The 20,031-nt window shown below is 40.0% G+C and overlaps 2 protein-coding genes across 5 annotated transcripts in view; one reads left to right on the top strand and one right to left on the bottom strand.

The window, feature by feature from the left end:
* Positions 1-17,797, bottom strand: part of Asb12 (ankyrin repeat and SOCS box containing 12) — a 76,592-nt gene extending 58,795 nt beyond the window's left edge. For 3 of the 4 annotated variants that reach the window (XM_076561711.1, XM_042269283.2, XM_042269282.2), the window contains exon 1: positions 17,700-17,797. The gene's annotated coding sequence lies outside the window, so the exon portion shown is untranslated. The remainder of the gene's footprint in view (positions 1-17,699) is intronic. The other variant, XM_076561712.1, reaches the window with a different exon arrangement.
* A 75-nt stretch (positions 17,798-17,872) lies between these two features.
* LOC102913711 (profilin-2-like) lies at positions 17,873-18,586 on the top strand. Its single transcript, XM_006981220.2, has one exon. It carries the CDS (start codon positions 18,093-18,095, stop codon positions 18,552-18,554), a length of 462 nt encoding a protein of 153 aa, XP_006981282.2. The 5' UTR covers positions 17,873-18,092; the 3' UTR covers positions 18,555-18,586.
* The last annotated feature ends 1,445 nt before the right edge of the window (positions 18,587-20,031 follow it).

Genomic DNA, 20,031 nt, shown 5'->3' with positions numbered 1-20,031 from the left:
AGAACAGGTATCCACTACACCCGTATCTATTCCCTTGCATGAAAACTAACTCCAAATGGATCAAAGACCTAAATGTAAAACATGAAAAGTGCTAGATGAAAATATAGGCAATATACTATACTATATAGGTGTAGGAAAAGACTTTCTGAATAGGACTCCATTTGCCAAAGAATTAAGTCCAACGATTGGCAAATGGGACCTCATAAAACTAAAAAATTTCTGCACAGCTAAAGAAACAATCAACTGGGTAAAGAGGAAGCCCACAGGATGGGAGAGAATCATTCATAGCTATACATCTGACAGAGGATGCATCTGATAAAGAATATATAAAGACCTCGAAAAACCATTCAAAAAAACACCCATTCAAAAAAAAAAAAAAAAAAAAGGCCTGGGACCTGAATAGAGTTCTCAAAAAGGGAAATGAAAATGGCTAAGAAATACCTTTTAAAATGTTCATTGTTCCTACCAATTATGGATATACAAATCAAAACAACTTTGAGATTCCACCTTATTCCAGTCAGAATGATAATAAATGCTGGAGGGGGTGTGGGGAGAGCCTCATACACTGTTGGTGGACTTGCAAAGTGGTGCAGGCACTATGGAAATCAGGGTGAATTTTCAAAAACCTGAAAATAAATCTACCAAATGATGCAGCTATACCACTCTTTGACATATGCCCAAAGACTCAACAGCTGTGGAGTAGGCTCCGCAGATACTTGCTCAGCCATGTTTATTGATGCTGTATTCATAATTGCTAGGAAATGGAAACAAGCCTAATGTCCTTCAGCTGATGTGGTACATTATACACTATGGAATACTATTCACCTATAAAGAAAAATAAAATCCTGAAATGTGGATAGAACTAGAAAAGATCATTTTAAATGAGGTAACCTAGACCCAGAATAACAATGTCACATGTTCTCATTCCCCTGAAGCTCTTTGCTCCAAATCTCAATATGTGGGTACATAACCTGGAATAATCACAGAAATCAAGCAAGCAAAAGGTAGTGGAGCAACAGAGAGGGGAACAACAGGGTACAAGCAAACTGAAGGAAGGAAGAGGAAATCAGTATCTCTAATTGCAGAGGATGGAGGGAAATAAATACAGAAGAAAGAGGAAAGTGGGTAAAAACCAGTAAGGATGTCTGAAAAAGTCATAAGCCACCATACTATTAACTCTCTACCTAAAACTACCTATTATACATATAAGTCAGTGTATATGTATACATACATAGTTTAAATACTGGTATTGCCCTTGGTTGTCCCCCAGAGGCAGAAAGAGAGTCCCTATTTCTGAAGATGCTATGCACTTTAGAAACAGGGCCCAGAGGTCCTGCTCAACAAGAGGGATACCATGCATGGTACTGGAAACCTAGATAACTAACCAGTGCTAGTGAAATCATTGGAAAATAATTTACAACCACTAACTTACTAAACCAGCATAATCTCTAACAACAATCTATAAACATTTGTTCTTATACCCCAAAATAAATGTAGTCTTCAACATTCATCAATGAATCTCATTTTTGCAGCAGACAGAGACCACAACAGAAAACCACACTGATCAAAATGCAGAGTTGTGGATTCCATACATCTGCAAAAAAAATCTCCTGTACTTAAGGCTCAGGGAAAATTTTGTAAGAAGGGAGGGAAAGAAATATTGTGAGAGCCAGAGGATAAGGCAATTCACTGTGAAATTGTCTGTCTCCTAACAATGTCAGAAACTATAATCATAAAGTCTCACCAACATGACTGTACAAACACAACCAGAACAAGGAGGACACCAACAGACATTCAAACATCACAGGAGAAAGCTCATGAGGCCTCAACACCACACAAAGAACCACAGGCAACTAAGGAGCGCTGAGAGCGGGAGAATAGTCTTCCCCAGGGAAGAGCACACAAATTGGTTATGTAATACCAATAGTTGCCTCTAAAAACATATACATATAAGTAATGTTATACATAATGAGCAGGTTGTATTTATGTATTTAGAAATGTACACACACACACAATCACTCATATGTCCAACAATTACTGAAAATAGAGGTCACGAATTTGAAAGAGGGTAAAAAGGCATACATAGGAGTGTTTGGAGGGATGATAGGGAAGGATAAATGATGTAATTACATTATAATCTAAAAAAATAAAAGTATTTTTTAAAATAAATTAATTTTAAAAATATATAATTATACAAAAATGACTCATTTTATCTCAATACTTCAATCAGTTGGGGAATTTGTTAATGAAATACAAATTACCATGACCTTATCATTATAATTTATGTGTGTATATATTTTGTATATGTGTAAATTTTATATATATATGTATGTATCCCACTATACTCCATAAAATGTCCAATTATGTGTCAAGATAAAAATAAACACCCTTATCTGTAGTCTTCATCCCTCATCAAGAAAAGTTCTCTTTGCAACAGATGGAGAGCACCTCAGAAAACCACAACTAATCACAAAACAAAGTTGTCAAGCGCAGTCCAGTGGGGTACATTTACAAAATACTCTAGCACCTAAGGCTCAGGGAACATTGTGAAAGAGGGGACAGAAAGATTTTTAAGAGCCAAAGGATCATGGAGTTTGCTGTGAGATTGTGTCTCCTAGTAATATCAGATGTTACACCTACAAAGCCTCACCAACACGACTAACCAAAAGTGAGCTGAAGAAGGATGACACACAGTGGATGGAGAAAATCCCACGAGACACCATGTCTACACAAAGAACTAAAGGCAACTGAGGAAAGCTGGGAAGAGAAGAGGTGGCCCCAGGGACAATGGTGGCCATGCAGGAGCCTAGAGTTAGGATTCCAAGAAGACATTCTTTATAATAACTTAGGATTCATCTCCAGCAATATAGAAAGACTGAAGACAGTTTTTTGTTTGTTTGTTTGTTCATTGATTTATTGCATCACCTGCTGGAAGTTGAAAAACAATAAGGCATCAAGAAGAAGGTCCCATTCCAGGAAGGCCAATTTATAACTAAACACGATGGGTTCCTGCTGTGGGACGGTCTGTATGTCAAATTGCTCTGATTGGTCAATAAATAAAACACTGGTTGGCCAGTGACCAGGCAGGAAGTAGGTAGGACAAGGAGAGAGGAGAACTGTGGGAAGCAGAAGGCTGAGGCGGAGAGACACTGCAGCCGCCGCCATGACCAGCAGCATGTGAAGACGCCGGTAAGCCACCAGCCACGTGGCAAGGTATAGATTCATGAAAATGGATTAATTTAAGCTATAAGAACAGTTAGCAAGAAGCCTGCCACGGCCATACAGTTTATAAGTGATATAAGCGTCTGAGTGATTATTTTATAAGTGGATTGTGGGACTGCGGGGCTTGGGGAACCTGGAGAGAAGCTCTCCAGCAACAGGTTCCCATCTCAGTGAACACAGCCAAGATAACCGAGTGGAGAAAGATTTATTACCTTCAGCAGGCCATAGAGCAGTGCCCTCCAGGAACAAAGAGTGTTCTAGTATTTTTATGCCTTCCCAGTGAGAAGTCTCTCCAAGCACTTACAGACTAGTAAAAGGGAAATGCTTTAATAATAGTAAACAACAAGTTCTGGCTAATGCACAAAGGGGAGCAAGTCCTGAACAGAAGTCCCCCTTAACTTCTATAGCTTCACAGCCCCCAAGTTAGGCTTTGAGCAATTAAAAGTGTTTTGAGAGACAGAAATTTTAAGGTTTGGTTGTTTGGTCAAATGGGAAGATTTACAATGTAAAAATGTTGCCATAGTTATCTTGAGACAGAGCAGCGTTGCTCTTCCAGGGCAGCTGGTCACCCTGCCCGCCTGGCAGAACTACGCTCTTCCTGCTAACAGGCACCGCCTTGATTAGTGGCTGTCAGCCAGGATTGTCTAAACTGCCTGACAAAAGCCGAGTTCCACTTTAGCTAAACTTTTACTCTTGTGTAACTTAGTATTTTTAAAGCAAGTTTATTGGCAAATTCTTTTTTTTTAATTTAAAAATTTTAATTCACTTTACATACCAACCCTAGATCCCCCTCTCATCCTTCCTCCCACTCACCCCCAGCCTCCCCTCCCCCCTGAGCTCACCTCCACCCCCTCCTCCAAAAGGGGGAGGCCTCCCACGGGGAGTCAGCAAAGCCTGGTACATTCAGTTGAGGCAGGACCAATTCCCTTTCCCAGCACCAAGGCTGAGCAAGGCATCCAACCATAGATAATGGGCTCCAAAAAGCCAGCTCATGCACCAGGGATAGATCCTGATCCTACTGCCAGGGGCCCCTCAAACAGACCAAGTCATACCACTGTTATCACATCACTTTATTACTTCAAGAAAATATCAGGATTTTTTATTTAGAGAGTATGTATACTCACATAGGAGTTAGCCCATTCTCTGAGAATGTTCAGTTAACATTGTGGAACACACATTTTAAAGATTAAACTGGGGCTAGTGAGATGGCTGAGAGAGTAAAGGCACTTGTCCCTAAGCCTGATGGCCTGAGTACAAACCTTGGAAGCCACATAGTAGAAGGAAAGCACCCCCAAGCCTGCAATTTGTCCTCTGCCCTCCACATGCACACTGTAGCACACGAGCATCCCCCACACACATACAAAGCAAGTGAATAAATAATAAATGTAAAAACATATAAAAATGAAAGTAAGAGACAGCAACACCTCTGAGCATGCTCTGCTTACACCATAACATTTTGGCTGAACATAAAGGAAAGGAGTCTTTGAAAGTGCAATGCCCTGGTGGTGCCGTCTCTATTCACTGGCAAGCACAACTGACCTGAACAAGTCACAATGAACTTCTTCATGTTCTATACCAGTGAAAAACAAACTTCAAGAATGCATACAGACCCCTGCAAAACAAACTAATTTTGCCTGAAAATATAAAATTCCAGTAAACCTGAGTCAGAGTAGTTCTTCTTTCTTTCTTTTTTTTTCTTTTCTCCTATTTCTTTGTTTTCATCACACAAAACCCTCTGTCCTCTTGTTGCCTGGGAGATCTTATTCTGTTTTGTTTAATGGAGACGCCTCTATTCATGAATTGCAAATAAAAGTCAATTAGATCTATGTTTGGTGTGATTGTGTGTGCCCCTCCCCCTGTAGTACATGGAAACAGAAACAGAATTCCCCTTTTCTAAAAAGCATTGATTCTGAGGTGTTCATGTAACTGAAAGTAGAGCAAAAGACTTACACCTCTTCCCTCATGAGTTTGCCCCCTTTGAAAGCATAGAGAGAGTCCTTAACCTCTTTTCCAGTCACTGCATTCCCAGAATAGCAGAATCTCCCCACAGATGACTCTTAGACTCTGTCTCCCAGATCATGGGAAGGCCACAAACTGAAATAGAGGTTGTCATCTATACTCTGAATTAACATGGACAAGCTTGGGACACCCCGAAGGGCCAGAACTTGATCAGGACAGCTTAATTATTGCATACTTCTTACTCTCCATTTAAACCCGAAGCTTCTCTGCTAGTACCCTGATGAAGGACTCAGGAACACTAGACCCCATTTTTATTCCTCTTCTCGATGTCTACACTTGTTGAGATCAGGCTATCCTTACTCTACATTACTGCATATTGTACAAAACAATGTTGTTGTTGTTGTTGTTGTTTTCAGGATTTGTATTGCCCTAAGAGATCCTATTTTACAAGCAGCTTGTGATTCCATTATAAGGGAGGAGGATAATGACTGTAGCCTCCGAGCAGACCCAGAAACATCACCATCTGTCAGACATCATCCATCTAATACAGACTAAGTGACCTATTCCTGGGAATAGAAACGGAACCCAGCCTATAAGTGTACTGAGGTGAATTGAGACTGTAGAGGCACATTGGTATATTAAAGTCATAAAAGAAACCAGGTGCAAGAACTTATCAGGCATAACTATCACGGAAAAAATATAACTCCTTGATCTGGATCCTATAAAGTAATGGGCAACTAACACTGTTATAGCATAGTCCAGCATCAACCTATCATCTGATACCTTGAGTATTTATTAAGAACTGAGGACTCCCCAACAATTCCTGGAATTTTGGCTCCACAGTGTACCCTGATATCGATGAAGCCCACTCAACTGCCTGCTCACTTACTTGTTTGCCTGTCTTGCTCTAGAATGATTGAGTCTTTTACCTACCAGCTAAACTCTGCAGTTTCACTGTCAAACTGGACTCTAATGTCTCTAGTAGCAACTCCCTCCCAGCACTGGTCTGCTTAATTATCTTATTGATAAAAACTCCCTCAGCCCAATTTTGAACCTTCTTGAACTCTGCTGCAGCTCTTGAACTAGTATTATTTAGCCCATATATGTGTTAAATACTAAAGTATTATTTTATTTATATGCATACAAATCATTTATTTATATGCATGTTATACATCCATATATCATTATTTTTGATATGTCAAATGATAAATATATCATTATTTAACCCATATATGCATATAAATACATAGATATATTCACTGTGTTTTGTGGGATATGAGTTAATAATAGTAATTAATACTGGGATAAAAGAACCTGTATTCACATCAGCTAAGCTACCAAGGTATCTACATCATCAATTCATTTTTACTTTTATTCTGAGACAGGTAGCTGGCCTTGAACTTGAAATCTTGCCTCAACCTTCAGAGTGCTTGGGGTTACAGGTCTGAATGAGTATTGAAGGTGACTAAAGGATAGGTAAATAACAAGTGGCCAATTACGATGGAAGGGAGCAAGGAGAGACCAGACCAAAGGACTAAGAGTTTTAACAAAAGACCATTAAGACCTGCTGTGGAATACAGAAAAGTCTCTCAGGACTCAGGGATTACTTGAGGGCTAGAAAATGAGGAAGGGAAGAAATTGGTGAGGGAGTAATGCATGCCAGCATTCAGATACAGGCTAGAGAAATGTAAAAAACAAAATATAGTAAAAACTGCAAGAGGAATATGGATAAAAAGCCCTTTCCAGGAATGCATTGTGCTAATATGAATGCAAGAGAATAGGTAAACATCTGAGGCACATGTGATAACTTCAGTCAAATGAATGCTAAAGAGAAATGTAGCATTTTATAATGTGCATGTACACATGTATAAGTGTAAGTTTTTTGGGGGGTGTATGAAAAGGTCTGATAAATACATACTACTTTATAAAACTATGTATTTTGAACTTCCTAAAACCTATTAAAATGGTATCTTTCATTCTGGTAATTTTTCATAAAAATCTCAAAATGGTACTATTTATATATTAAAAAACTCATTACAATCAAACTATGAAATTTAGATTGGATAAAATAGATTTTGAAAAGATTTCCTCCAACAGGCTCTAGAAAGAAAAAATAATAATTAATTAAAATTTTATTTCATGGGAAACTATATATATATATATTCTGTAATATACGCAATGCTCATAAAATAAAAATATAAGCCAAGCCTGTTGTGGAATATTTGTTCACTGTGCGAGGGTGTATTGCTTTGATTGTTGTAATAAAAAGCTAAACAGCCAATAGCTAGGCAGGAGGTTTAGGCAGGATTTCTGGGGAGAGAAAGGAAGAGGAGGAGTGTGTGTGCGGAGATGCCAAGAGACACAGAGAGGAAGGAAACAGGGTGCAAGATGAAAGAGAGGTAACACCACATGATAGAACACTGATTAATATAAATGGGTTAATTTAAGTTATAAGAGCTAGTTAAGAATAAGCCTAAGCTATAGGTCGAACTTTCATAATTAATAAGAAGTCTCCATGTCATTATTTTGGGAGCTGGCTGGAGGGACAGAAAAGGACTCGTTGCATATGCCCTTAATCCCAATACTCGTGGGGTAGAAGCAGGAAGATTTCTGTGTGTTCGAGACTAGACTACATAGTGAGTTCCAGTACAGCCAGGGCTATTTAGAAAGACAGTGTCTAAAAAAAAAAAAAAAAAAAAAAAAAAAAACTAAATAAAATAAATAAATTAAAATTAAAATGTTTTGTATTAATCAAAGTATCTCAAGTACCAAGTAATATACACTAAAATTTTTATTAGATTAATTGTTATGCATTTATCTTTCAGGAATATTCTTATATACTGTGCTGGGTGGTTTTGTGTGTCATCTTGACACAAGCTGAGTCATAAGAGGAAGGAACCTCAGCTGAGGAAATGCCTCTTTGAAATCCAGCTGTAAGGCGTTTTCTCATTTAGTGATCAATGAGGGAGGGCCCAGCCCTTGGTGGGTGGTGCCATCCCTGGGTTGCTAGGTTCTATAAGAAAGTGGGCTAAGCAGCTCCCTCCATGGCCTCTGCATCAGTTCCTGCCTCTGGGATCCAGCGCTGTTTGGGTTCCTGTCCTGACTTTCTTCCGTGATGAATAGCAATGTGGAAGTGTAAGCCAAATAAACCCTTGCCTCCCCCAACTTGTTTTTTGGTCATGGTGTTTCACTGTAGCAATAGCAACCCTAAGACATATACAAATGGTAAGTTTAAGATTTTTATTAAGGCTGTGATACAAATAAACTGACACATATGTTTGTCAAAGATCTTTATGTTATATTTCCTTTTCATGATAAAAATCATAGCATATGTAATCCCCAAAAGCAGTAATACTCAAAATCTAGGTCAGTTTACTCTGTATGTAATAGAAATAGAATGGCTAGGATGCCAATAGCTGCTTAAAATGACTTGAAATAACAATAACTAATTTTACATGTTTGAGACAAATTTTAATTCATAATTGTGACACTGCAATACAATATATATATTATTATCTGACCTATCCTCTTTCAGGTAAAAAAGGTGGTGAGGAATTTCTAAAGATTTTTATCCTATTCAATTTAAATTTTTTAAAAGGAGATCATTTAAAAAGCAAACTTTGGGGCTGGACAGGTGGCTTAGTTAGCGTGTTTGCTGCTTTTGCAGAAGACCTGGGTTCAGTTCCCAGAACCCACATGGCAATTCACAACTATCCATAATTCTAGTTCAGGAGATCTATCACCTTCTAGTTTCAGTGGACACCAGGCACACACAGGGTACACATACATACACACACAGACAAAACACTCATACACATAAAATAAAAATAAATAAATCTAAATGAACAGACAAGATTTTGGTGCCTGTTCAGCTTGCTTAAAGCCTCAACAATGACTGGGTTAGCCTGTATATCTCTAAAATCAAGTCTTCTGCTTAATTTATATTGAGACATGTGTTTCAAATTATAAATTTAGAATAAAGAGGGATTAGTACTATGAAAAATACTACCTAACCAGCAGTGGGACTGCTGCAGCCAGGGTCATGCAGATCTGAGTGGTGATGTCCAGGCCAGAGCTGCAGCTGATGGCCATGTCTGGTCCAGGGCCCTACTGCAGCCAGTGTGCTGTCCAAAGCTTCTGTTACCATCAAAGTCCATGTGGATGCCTGAGGTCTATGGCCAGGTTGGTGTTCAAATTCCATGCCGCTGCTGGGGCTGTGCTGATCTGAGTGAGCCTGTACTGCCATCTGGGGCATCCAGACCCAGCTGCTTCTGAGGACCATGTCTGGATCCATGGTCCTACTGTTCCTGGGTCTGTGTTGAAATCATAGGCCCATGTTGCCACCAAAGATCACACAGAAGCTTGGGGTGGGGGCCAAAACCTGTGGCCTTGTTGGTGTCCAGGGGCTATGCCGCCACCACCAGAGCCACACGGATCTGAGTGACCAGTACTTCCACCCAGAGCCAGGATGTCGTCTGGGTTGTTGCTGAGGGCCATGTCTGGGTCCATGGTCCAGCTGCACCTGTGGTCTGTGTTGATTTCTGTGGCCTGTGTCACCTAAGTGGGCCATAGGAACTATGCATGATGAAATCAGAGACCCATACTGAGCCAGCCCACCCTTCACTGGCCCTGGGAAAGCTGGCCCTGCCTCTTGATGGACACTGCAGCAAGAGAGCTGGCCCCAACCCTCATGGGAGAGCTGGCCACTGCACTTGGGAGAGATGACCCCACCCCTCACCACAGGTGAGGGAGAGTTGATCCTGACGACTGAGTGTAGGGGAGCTGGTTTGGCCCCCTCACCTGAGGTGGGCTGAGGAAACTAAATCTTAATAGAAGCCAGGTTTATTTTAAAAACCTGTCCTTATCAAGCTGTATCTAAGTATCATACAACATCTAAGGTTTATCTTCACACCACAATTTTTCTTCAATTCTGATGCAACTGACCTTCTATGTGCCCAATAACTATATTGGGGGCCAAATCCAGTGAGGATATATGGGGCAAAAGGACTACTAATATTTTGCTCCTTGTGCCCAGATCAACTAGGTCCCAGGAACAATAGTTCTTGAAAGGATCCTATACCTCCAACAATTCGCCTGTCCTGTTGATCCGAGAGGCCATGGAGACATCAGAGTTTGGATTACAATTAGTGTACATTCTACAAAGAGGAAGGTAAACACAGAGTAACTGTCTTCAATGCTTCCAAGAGAGGCCACTTGGTCAACAAGAATCTGACACATCCCAGCAGGTGCCACACAAATGGCAGTGGAAAGTTGAAAAGACATGAGGCTCTTCCCAGTTCTCTGAGAGAACTCCAAAGGAGCCTCAACTGACCTTAACACTAAAACATAACAAAGAAGGTTAATTTCTGGCCAGGTAGATCATATACACTCAATGGGAAAGTATAGCCAAAAATAAAATGATTGCTAATAATACAGAACAAAAAGAACAAGCTACAACTCAGTCAGCTAGTGTGGTCTCTTAAGATGAAGTGCTCCTGTTGTTCCTATATTATATGAAAAAGACTAATAAAATTTATTTATATAAGAAAAGGCCTTTGATAAGGTTCAACATTCCTTCATGATAAAAGTTCTTGAGAAACTAAGAAGCCAGGCATAGTAGCTTTCACCTTTAATCAGAACATCTGGGAGGCAGAGGCAAGCAGATCTCTCTGAATTCCAGGCTAGCCTTGTTTACACAGCAAGTTACAGACCAGCTAGGACTACATAACGGTTCTCTATATACATCTCAAGATCATAAAAGCTATGTGTGACAAACCTCTAACCAGTGTTATATTCAATTGGAAAAACTACATTTGAAAGCATTTCTTCAAAAACCTGGAACAAGAGTACCTACTCTCTCCACTTTTAGTCAACATAGTGCTCAAAGTTTAGCTAGAATAAGAGAAAGGAAGTAAAATGGACAGAATAACAAAGAAGTAAAATTATCCCTACTTTCAGATATGATTTTTCCATGTATATATATAATATTATAATTTCATGCATGTATGCAAATATATTGTGACCATATTCACCCCATTAACCTTTTTTAATTCCTCTGTTGGCCCACTTCTTCCCAACTAGTCCCCACCTCTTTCATGTCCATTTTTGGTACCAGTCTTCTGCAGGTAACCACAGATGCTGTGTGCTCATGATTACCAAACCATGTCATGTCCAATAGACAACTTTTCATAGTGTTTCTCATACTCTCTGCTTATTACCATCTTTCCTCCCCCTCTTCCACAATGTTTCCTGGGCCTTGAGAGAGGTAATAAAGATGTCCTGTTTAAGGCTGAGTATTCAACAATCACCTACTCTCACCATTTTGACCAATCATGAGTCTCTCTCTACATTATCCACTGTCCACTGCAAAAGAAGAGTCTCTGATCAAGGCTAAGAGCAGCACTCATCTAGGGTATAAACACAAATACTTGGAAGGTAGTCTGACTACATGTCCATTTATTAAAACATCAGTGATGGATTCTACCCCAGAGCCTCTGACCTCACACAATAGATTTTCTTTTTTTAGATAGGATATTATTCAGTACTCCAGGATAGCCTGGAACTTCATATTTAGCCCAGGCTTGCTTCTAACTCCTGGAAATCTTTGTGCCTCTCCCTCCTGACAGCTGAGATTGTAGGGGTGAGCTACCATGCTGAGGTTTTTAACAGCTCTTTGCTAGTTCTATAATCTGTAGAATCAAGTTGAAATTCCTCTTTGTAGCATTCAGTGTTCATTCTGATTCACAAAAATCTATCGCTGCAACTTAATGTCTCTCTAAATACAGCATATAACTTGCTTTAATGATTTACTCTGAGTTTATACCCTTCAAATCGTCTTGACAGGAAGTCCTCCTCACTTCCCCACAGGCTGATTTGATCTATGCTTTAGATTCAGTTTCAATGCCATAAAGCTTCCTTCATTTCACACTCCTCATACTCATACTAGGCGCTGTTTGCTTTTGAACTACACTAGTGTCTCATTTGAATTTTTTCCTTCATTCTTCGATCAAATGGTGTGTATCTCCCATCACTTCACTTAATTCAGACAAGAGATCAGATACTCTGACTAAGATTGCTTTGTACTCCTCAATAAGGCAAGTTTCCAGAAACAATAACAACTCACAATGATAGCTATTGAAAGCTAAATTAATCATCTATCACAGGCCAGAAACCATTTTAGCACTTTTACAAATACTAATTAATTTAATTATTAAAATAACTCTACAGGATAGGAACTATGACAACAACCAATTGATTGGACAAACCAAAAAAAAGAGCAACCCTGCAGCACAGGGAGGGTACATCCTCCCCAAGATCACACCGCTGTTTAAGAAACCAGGCCAAGCCCAGGGACGCTTGGCTCAATCTGGGAGGAGGGGACTGGACCTGCCTGGACTGAGTCTATCAGGTCGATCTCAGCCCTCGGGGGTGGCCTTGATCTGGAGATGGTGGGAATGGAGGGTGGGCTGGGGGGAAGGGGAGGGGCCAGGCAGGGGGAGAACAAGGGAATCTGTGGCTGTTATGTAGAACTGAATAGTATTGTAAAATAAAATAAATAAAAGAAAAAAAAAAGAAAGAAACCAGGCTGAGATAGGAATTCAGTCTGGTGTCAGAGCATGCACAGTTAATCTCTAAATTTTCTTTAAAGTTCAAGAGCTGATAACAGAGTAAATCTCAATTAATAAGGTTCCATTCCAATAAGGGTAATTAACAACTCAGTAGTAAACAACAATGAAGTAATGAGGATAGAGAAAACATAAAGAACAAGCTGATTCCAACAAGACATTCACTAAATTTATGGCAGGCATGGAATACTACGATAATGGTCACTGAACCCTAAATTTTAACTTCAAAATGCAATTCTTTTCTCACACATAAGTAGTAGGAATGTACCTAAATTAATACTATCTAGCTGAATAAGTTAGTATTCTATTACCCAGAAAGTCTACTTGTATAATTATTGCAACAAAATGTAAACTTACGTTCATCAGAAGAAAATGATATTGATAACACCAAAATCTAAAGCTTCCCCATCAACAAAAGATCATGCATGTCTCATGGTGGCAAACCCAAATAGTATACAGCTATGAGTATATCTATAACTACAAGGAAGAAAAGGACAACTCTTTCAGACAATAGAATATATGATGTATAACTCCACTTTGATGTTTTTAAAAGGCCAGGTATGGTAGCACATGCCTTTTTACTTGAGCAGGAATCATATCTTTATATCAGTCTGAAACTAAGCACTTCTATCTTTATTAAGCAAGTCATTTTATCACTATGGGCCTCTGCTTCTTATCTTATTATGGGAATAATAATTACAATAACCTTTATGAACTTTTTAAGGAGTGAAGACCAAATTCATGAAAACTATTGAGCACGGGGCCCGCTGCATAGTTAAGCACTCAGTATGTGTCAACTGCTATTATTTTCTGTGCCAGTTCTTTCTACTAGTGATCAGTCAGTTCATAGCTTTAACCCATCCCCACCTGTGCATTCAGGGAATATTAATATTTTAACATTTAAAAACAGGGCAGTTCCACTGTCTCCTCTTGACCTGAGCAGAATTTAAAAAAAAAATTAAAAGGTGTATTCAAGTACATACACCTTTTAATTTTTCTCTCTTGTATTTCTTCCCTCAGTTGAGCTGAGTTAGGTGCACTCAGCTTTACCTGCTTTCTTTCCAATTGCCAGGCTAGGACTGGAGGGATGCTCAACTCCATACACTTAATTCGGGGACAGAATGGGGATCTGGGTAACCTGTTTAGAGACAGGGGTTATCCAAAGGAGAGAGGGGGAAAGGAAAAAAATATTGGAGAAAGAAACTTTCCAGAGTAGGACACCATGAAGGCAGGGTATTTAGTAAAGGCGGCTGCCAACATAAGAAGCTAAGGTAAAAATGGTGAGAGGTACCAGCTTGGAGTTTGTGTGGTGTCAGAAGGGACCTGCAGGAAAGCAGCAAGTACTCGCCGGGTAATTAACAGACAGGAACACAAACCTTTTTCAGCTCCTCCACTGCTGCTCTCAAGGAGGAGAGCACAGGCTGGCTGAGAGTGGCTGTAGGCTCAGAAAGCGCACACAGATGCGGGCGCTGGAAGGGGGTGTCAAAGAACACCCTGAGAATTGCAGAGGAGTGTTCCTGAGCTCCAAGCTGAATACTAGCAGGGAGTCCCTGATTCCCAGTCCAAGTTAATTCTTTTCCTTACCTCTGGCACCATGAAACGGTTCATGACTACAGATGCTGCCATCCAAAGTCCCTTGTTGCTTCTCTAGCTGCTGCTGCCTCTGATTCAATGCTTCTTAGCCCTGTTGCTGACCAAAGTCTCATCTCCTGATACTAACAAAAGCTCCTATCAAGACACTTCGTCCATAGCTATACTGGCTTCTTGCTTCCTGGCAAGTGCCTTTTTATTTTGCTAGCTAATTATTCTAGTTCGGGCTCAAGGTCTGGCACAGCTCTTAAGACTCCATCCAGACTCCAACTCTGGAGGTGGAGCTCATTTGTTACAGAAGCTCCCAGGCATGCAGCATTCACAAGGCCCCGGATTCCACCCCAGTACTGCATAAAACCAGTCATGGTGGTGAATGCCTGTTCCTCCCAACACTTGGGAGGTGAACGCAAAAAAACCAACAGTTCAGGTCATCCTTGACCACATAGCGAGCTGTGACTGTTTCAAACAACAACAAAAATGGAGCCCCAGATTTGAATAGTGCAGCCCATTTTGCACTGCTACGCTTGTTATAAGACCATGATGCTAAGATGCTAGGCTATCTGATGCTGGCAGCTGGGCTTCTGACTAGCTCGTCTGTGATGAAACCTTGGGCTTGTCAATATTGAATAATCTTTGAATGACAGGAGGGTGTGTCTCTTTTATTCTCCACCTTCATATGTCTACTGTCATCTCCCTCGTCAAAATCTGAAGAAAAGGCTCAAAGGCTGCACTGTCCAAACCTCAAAAGAATCATCTACTTACCATCTTTAGTGAATAATAAGTTCGCTTTCTTAATCATTTTCTTCACTTAGTCTTTGGCGTCCATTCTATTCTAGTTGCCTAATACACTTTCCTCTTGTTACTTACTTTGTGTTGCAACATTCGACACACATTTCTTCCCCTAGCTTTCGTTATAAAGCAGACTCACTGTGCACATCCTCAAGTGATCCTTCCCTTCAGCTAATTAGCTCTTCTACAAACCCAACTCTTATTCTTTGACCCTAAATTTATATCTCAAATCCTATGAACTCAAAGAGTTAGTTTATGTCTTCCTGGTAGCACATTAAAGATAGGGTAGCTCACATCAAACTCTAGTTTCCCTTCAAATCCTTTAGACTTCTTCATTCTCCTACCTCTGCAATCTTCTGTTCCTCAACTTTAACTTTTTCCTACCACCACATTTCTAATTTCTCAGTGAAAACATCGTTTTGGAGTTGTTTGATAGAGTGTAAAGGGTATGTGAAGGCTGCTTTCTGTTTTCAAGTTGTCCTTGTGTGTGTTCATGTGTGAATGGGTACACATGTGTGGAGGTCAAAAGATAATCTCAGATGCCACCCATTTTCTTTTTTAAGGCAGGGTCTGGAATGCACTGGGGGACCTGTCTGTCTCTGTTCCTTCAGCAACGGGATTACAATTAAACAGTGCCACGCCTGGCTTCTTTGTCTGTGGGTTCTGAACATCAGACTAGGGTCCTCAAGCACTTTATCAACTGAGCTATCCCACAGACCCCCTTTTTGATGTGTTCATTTGTTTGGTTTGGTTTTTGTTTTTGAGACAGGGTCTCGTGTATTCCAGGCCCTTTGAATGTTTTGTACTCCTATGGAAGAAGGAGAAAAAAATAAAAATGCCCTAAATATTTCAAATTAGCTCCGTTATAGGCAATAATCTTTATATGAGAATGGATTTCCTTTGCTTACTTCTTAAAGGCTTTGTCTTTGAATAGCTTTATTGTTGATGCTGTTGTATGTTTTACTCAGTGTCAAACTGTGTAGCCTGTTTGGATCTGAAATGCTCGATTTTCCTGCCTCGGGCTCCCAAGTACTGGTATTATAAGCATGCACCATCACAGCTAATTTTCAATATTTTTGAATGGGGGTTAAGGTTCAACATAGTTTCAGAAGAAACACACATATGTAAACCATAGCACAGTTGTTCAGACCACAATCCTTGGAAGTATTATCTTTCTCTTGTTTCAAATGTGACACAGCTAATTAACAAACACTTCCTTTGCAAAGGGCTCTAAATCTAATCATTTTTCAACTTGAATCCTGGCCCAGGCCTCGGGATGTTTTAGCTGGATTATTGTCACAGCATGTTAGCTGGTCTCTATGCTTTGGCCCTAGTCCTCATACAATCTATTCTCTGCGCATGATCTTTTAGACTCTGTAGTCTAAAATGATGTTAGTATTTTTAATAAAACCTTCTCTCAATACAAGCTAAATGCTTAATTGCAGCCTATGAAGACATAAATAGTTCAACCCAGTACCTCTCAACTGCATCATCCATTACTCCTTTTTTGCTCAAGTCATATTGGATTCCTTGCCATTTCTCCTAAGGTCTTTACGTTTGCTATTTCTTCCTGACTAGGATGTTTTCTTCCCTCTGATCTGTACATATTTATTTGCTTATCTGTCAGACCTCTGACCAAATATCACCGTATCGGGGAACCCTTATCTCAGTACCTTATATAAAATAAAGCCATTGGTAATTCTCTAGTATTCTCTACTTTCCTCTCTTTTATCAAAGTTATCAATGCCATTTGATAAAATAGAGATATATCTGTCATCTGTTACTTATTTTTCTTTCTGTGAAGTCCTGTTCATGGAGACAGGATCTTTCCAAAGTCAGGAGCAAGCCTAGTTTGCAATAGTTAATAGCACGCAGTAATTAATAAGTACTTACTTACTGAATGAATGAATGAATTTTCAGAGCTCCTACAGATTTTGACACCATTAGTATGAGTGGTTCCTTAGAGTAGTTCTCTTTAAGGCAAATTGGAGCAGAATGTCTTACCAATGACTATAGGAGAGTCAAAATTCAGAAAGGGCCCCTCATGGGAGTAGGAAATCCAGGTAATGAATGAGAAAACTTAGAAGAAGACGTTAGGTTCATAAAATATTTTCAGTAAGAGATATCTTTTCTTTCTTTTGGAAAGCCAGTTACATGACTCCTGTGGTTTGCCTATTTAATTCACTACCTGAGGTGCTTAGGAAAGTACTTGGCACATAATAAATGCTGGATACTAGCTGAACAAGTGATCAGAGTAAATTTTTCTAAATTTAAAGCTAGTGTCAATTAGAGGGCAAAATAAAGGCTAGAAAAAACAAACAGCTAAGAGGGTGATAGTGTTCTCCCATCAGAAGATGTGAACTGGTAAGCATGTAACCTTTTACTTTATATATAGTGCTGAGGTCCTGAAAGATAAGATCACATGTTAAATACTATTTATTATAGTAAATTTCTCCTGTATTGCTTTACATGCAAGCTGACAATTTTGATGGTACATATTTATCTTCTACTTACCTGTTGGAAGCTGGTGTTCTTTCCATAGTAATTGGGAGACTAAGTAGGTTTACTCCATTCCCTTATCTTACTGATGATAGAGACAGCCCCAGAATGCTACTGCCAGAGGCTTCTGATGATGTAGTGCATGATGACTGTTATAAAGTCATAAAGCCATAGTGACATCACTCCTCCTACAAAACTAGCAGTGGGAAGCATGAGGCACAGTTTCACCTTAGTCCTCCACTAACTGGCTGCTCAGAGAAGCCTCAAGAAACAGAGTGGACTTTCTTTTTTCATCTCCTGTCAGTCTTAGATGATCCAACTTCTTGAGCCAACTATCACCAAACTTTCTGTGAGGACCAATCTTCTGGAAACCGTATGTTCACCTTATAGAGACAGGATACTTCAATCATGCAACGCATAGAGGACTTCAGCCAAGATGTCTGGCAAGACTGTATCAAATTGTTCCTACAAACTAATATGTGCAGTGATGCTGCAGTTGTCACCAATTGTCCACCATGGCTTTTAGCTTCTTCCCCTGAAGGCAACTTTATTCAGATGACCCAGGAAGAAGTTCAGACCTTACTAGCAAAAGAAGAGAGAGAAAAGCTGTTTGTCCAGGGAGTCACCCTTGCTGGAATCAAGTGCCTGTTAATCCGAGACAACCTGTTCACTGAGGGCAACAACAGCATGGACCTGCGTACCAAAGGCCAAAGTAGAGGTAGCCAGGCAGTGACAGTAGTTCAGATGGGGTCCGTGTACCTTGTGGTGATGGGAAAGAAGGGGACAGAAGGAGGACCTCTCAATCTCAAAGCTTTTGAGATAGCAGGCTACATGAAAGAGGCCGTTCTTGAACAAATTTCCCATTGCTGAGTAAATAAAATGACCTGATGTCTGTCCTGCAATTTGAATTCAGTTTTATGTTTCACCTGCTAAATTAGTTTATTCTTGAGGTGTGAAGAAGACCCCAGACCTGATTTTAACACATGTAAATGTCTTGGGGGATGGAGGGAAAGGTCTACACCTTGAATAGTTCCTTCAGACCAGTGGTTCTCAACCTTCCTAGTGCTGTCACTCTTTAGTACAGTTCTTGATTTTGTGGTGGCCTCCAACCATAGAATTATTTCGTTGCTACTTAGTAACTGTAATTTTGCTACTGTTGTAAGTATCTGATACGCAGGTGATTGACCCCTCCAAAAAAGTCGTTGACCCATAGGTTGAGAACCACTGATTTAGGCCATCAGCTTTCTAGGCCTTTTCTTTATTATTTTGTTTGCAGTTTTACACGTAACATACAATCCTTCATTTCTCAGCTCCTGGTGGAGAGTAGTGGGAACCAGAACATCTTGAACCTAGTTCTAACTTTTGTAACTGAGCTTTCTCTTCTGGGATTTCAGTCTCTTTACCTATACAATGGCAAACACACTGAGATTTTCAGGTTCCTTCAAGCTCTGTAAATGAATTTTATAACAACAACAACAGTATACAGACAACAGAGAGAGAGGGGGAGTGGGAGGGAGGGAGGGAGGGAGGGAGGGAGGGAGGGAGGGAGGGAGGGAGGGAGGGAGGGAGGGAGAGAATGAGAATGAGAATTTTAAGAACAGCCTAAGCATCACCTTGTCAAAGGTGCTCTCTCTGACCACCTTAACTGTTTTGGACTGATCTTGCTGACCCAGCACAGCAGCCTGGGTCATTCCTTTACCCTTAATCATACCCTATCCAACATTTCTTGGATGACTTTTTGATGTTCTTTTCTATTTTGGGAATGCACATTAATTTTATTTCCTAGATTGACTATAATTTCCTTGATGACAATGTCTTTAATTCTCCATTGCCTTCTTGGGGTTCCAGCATGGGCATCTGCCAGAGGACTTGTTTTCAGGTATACAATCACTAACAAAGCAACCTTTATCTCTCATGAGAAGAAAGTAGAGGTTACTGTGGATATTGCTCTGTATGCTGTGAATGTGTTGCTCTAATTGGTCAATAAATAAAATGCTGATTGGCCAGTAGCCAGGCAGGAAATATAGGCAGGACAAGAGAGAAGAGAATTCTGGGAAGAGGAAGGCTGAGTCAGGAGTCGCCAGCCAGCCACAGAGGAAGCAAGATGTAAAAGTACCAGTAAGCCACAAGCCATGTAGCAACTTATAGATTAATAGAAATGGGTTAATTTAAGATATAAGAATTAGATAGCAAGAAGCCTGCCACAGCCATACAGTTTGTAAGTAATGTAAGTCTCTGTGTGTTTACTTGGTTGTGTCTGAGCAGCTGCAGGAGCCAGGTGGACACAGGAAAACTCTAGCTATAAGAGGTGCTGAAAATAAATGGCTTTCCTGATTAGTTGTAAGTG

The sequence above is a fragment of the Peromyscus maniculatus genome, chromosome X (assembly GCF_049852395.1).
Source record: "Peromyscus maniculatus bairdii isolate BWxNUB_F1_BW_parent chromosome X, HU_Pman_BW_mat_3.1, whole genome shotgun sequence".
NCBI lineage: Eukaryota > Metazoa > Chordata > Mammalia > Rodentia > Cricetidae > Peromyscus > Peromyscus maniculatus.
The sequence above is the reverse complement of the archived record's forward strand: the minus strand, read 5'-3'. Positions and strand labels throughout refer to the sequence as shown.

Coding starts and splice junctions, on each gene's coding strand:
- LOC102913711 (XM_006981220.2), top strand. CDS start 18,093: ATGCAACGCATAGAGGACTTCAGCCAAGATGTCTGGCAAGACTGTATC.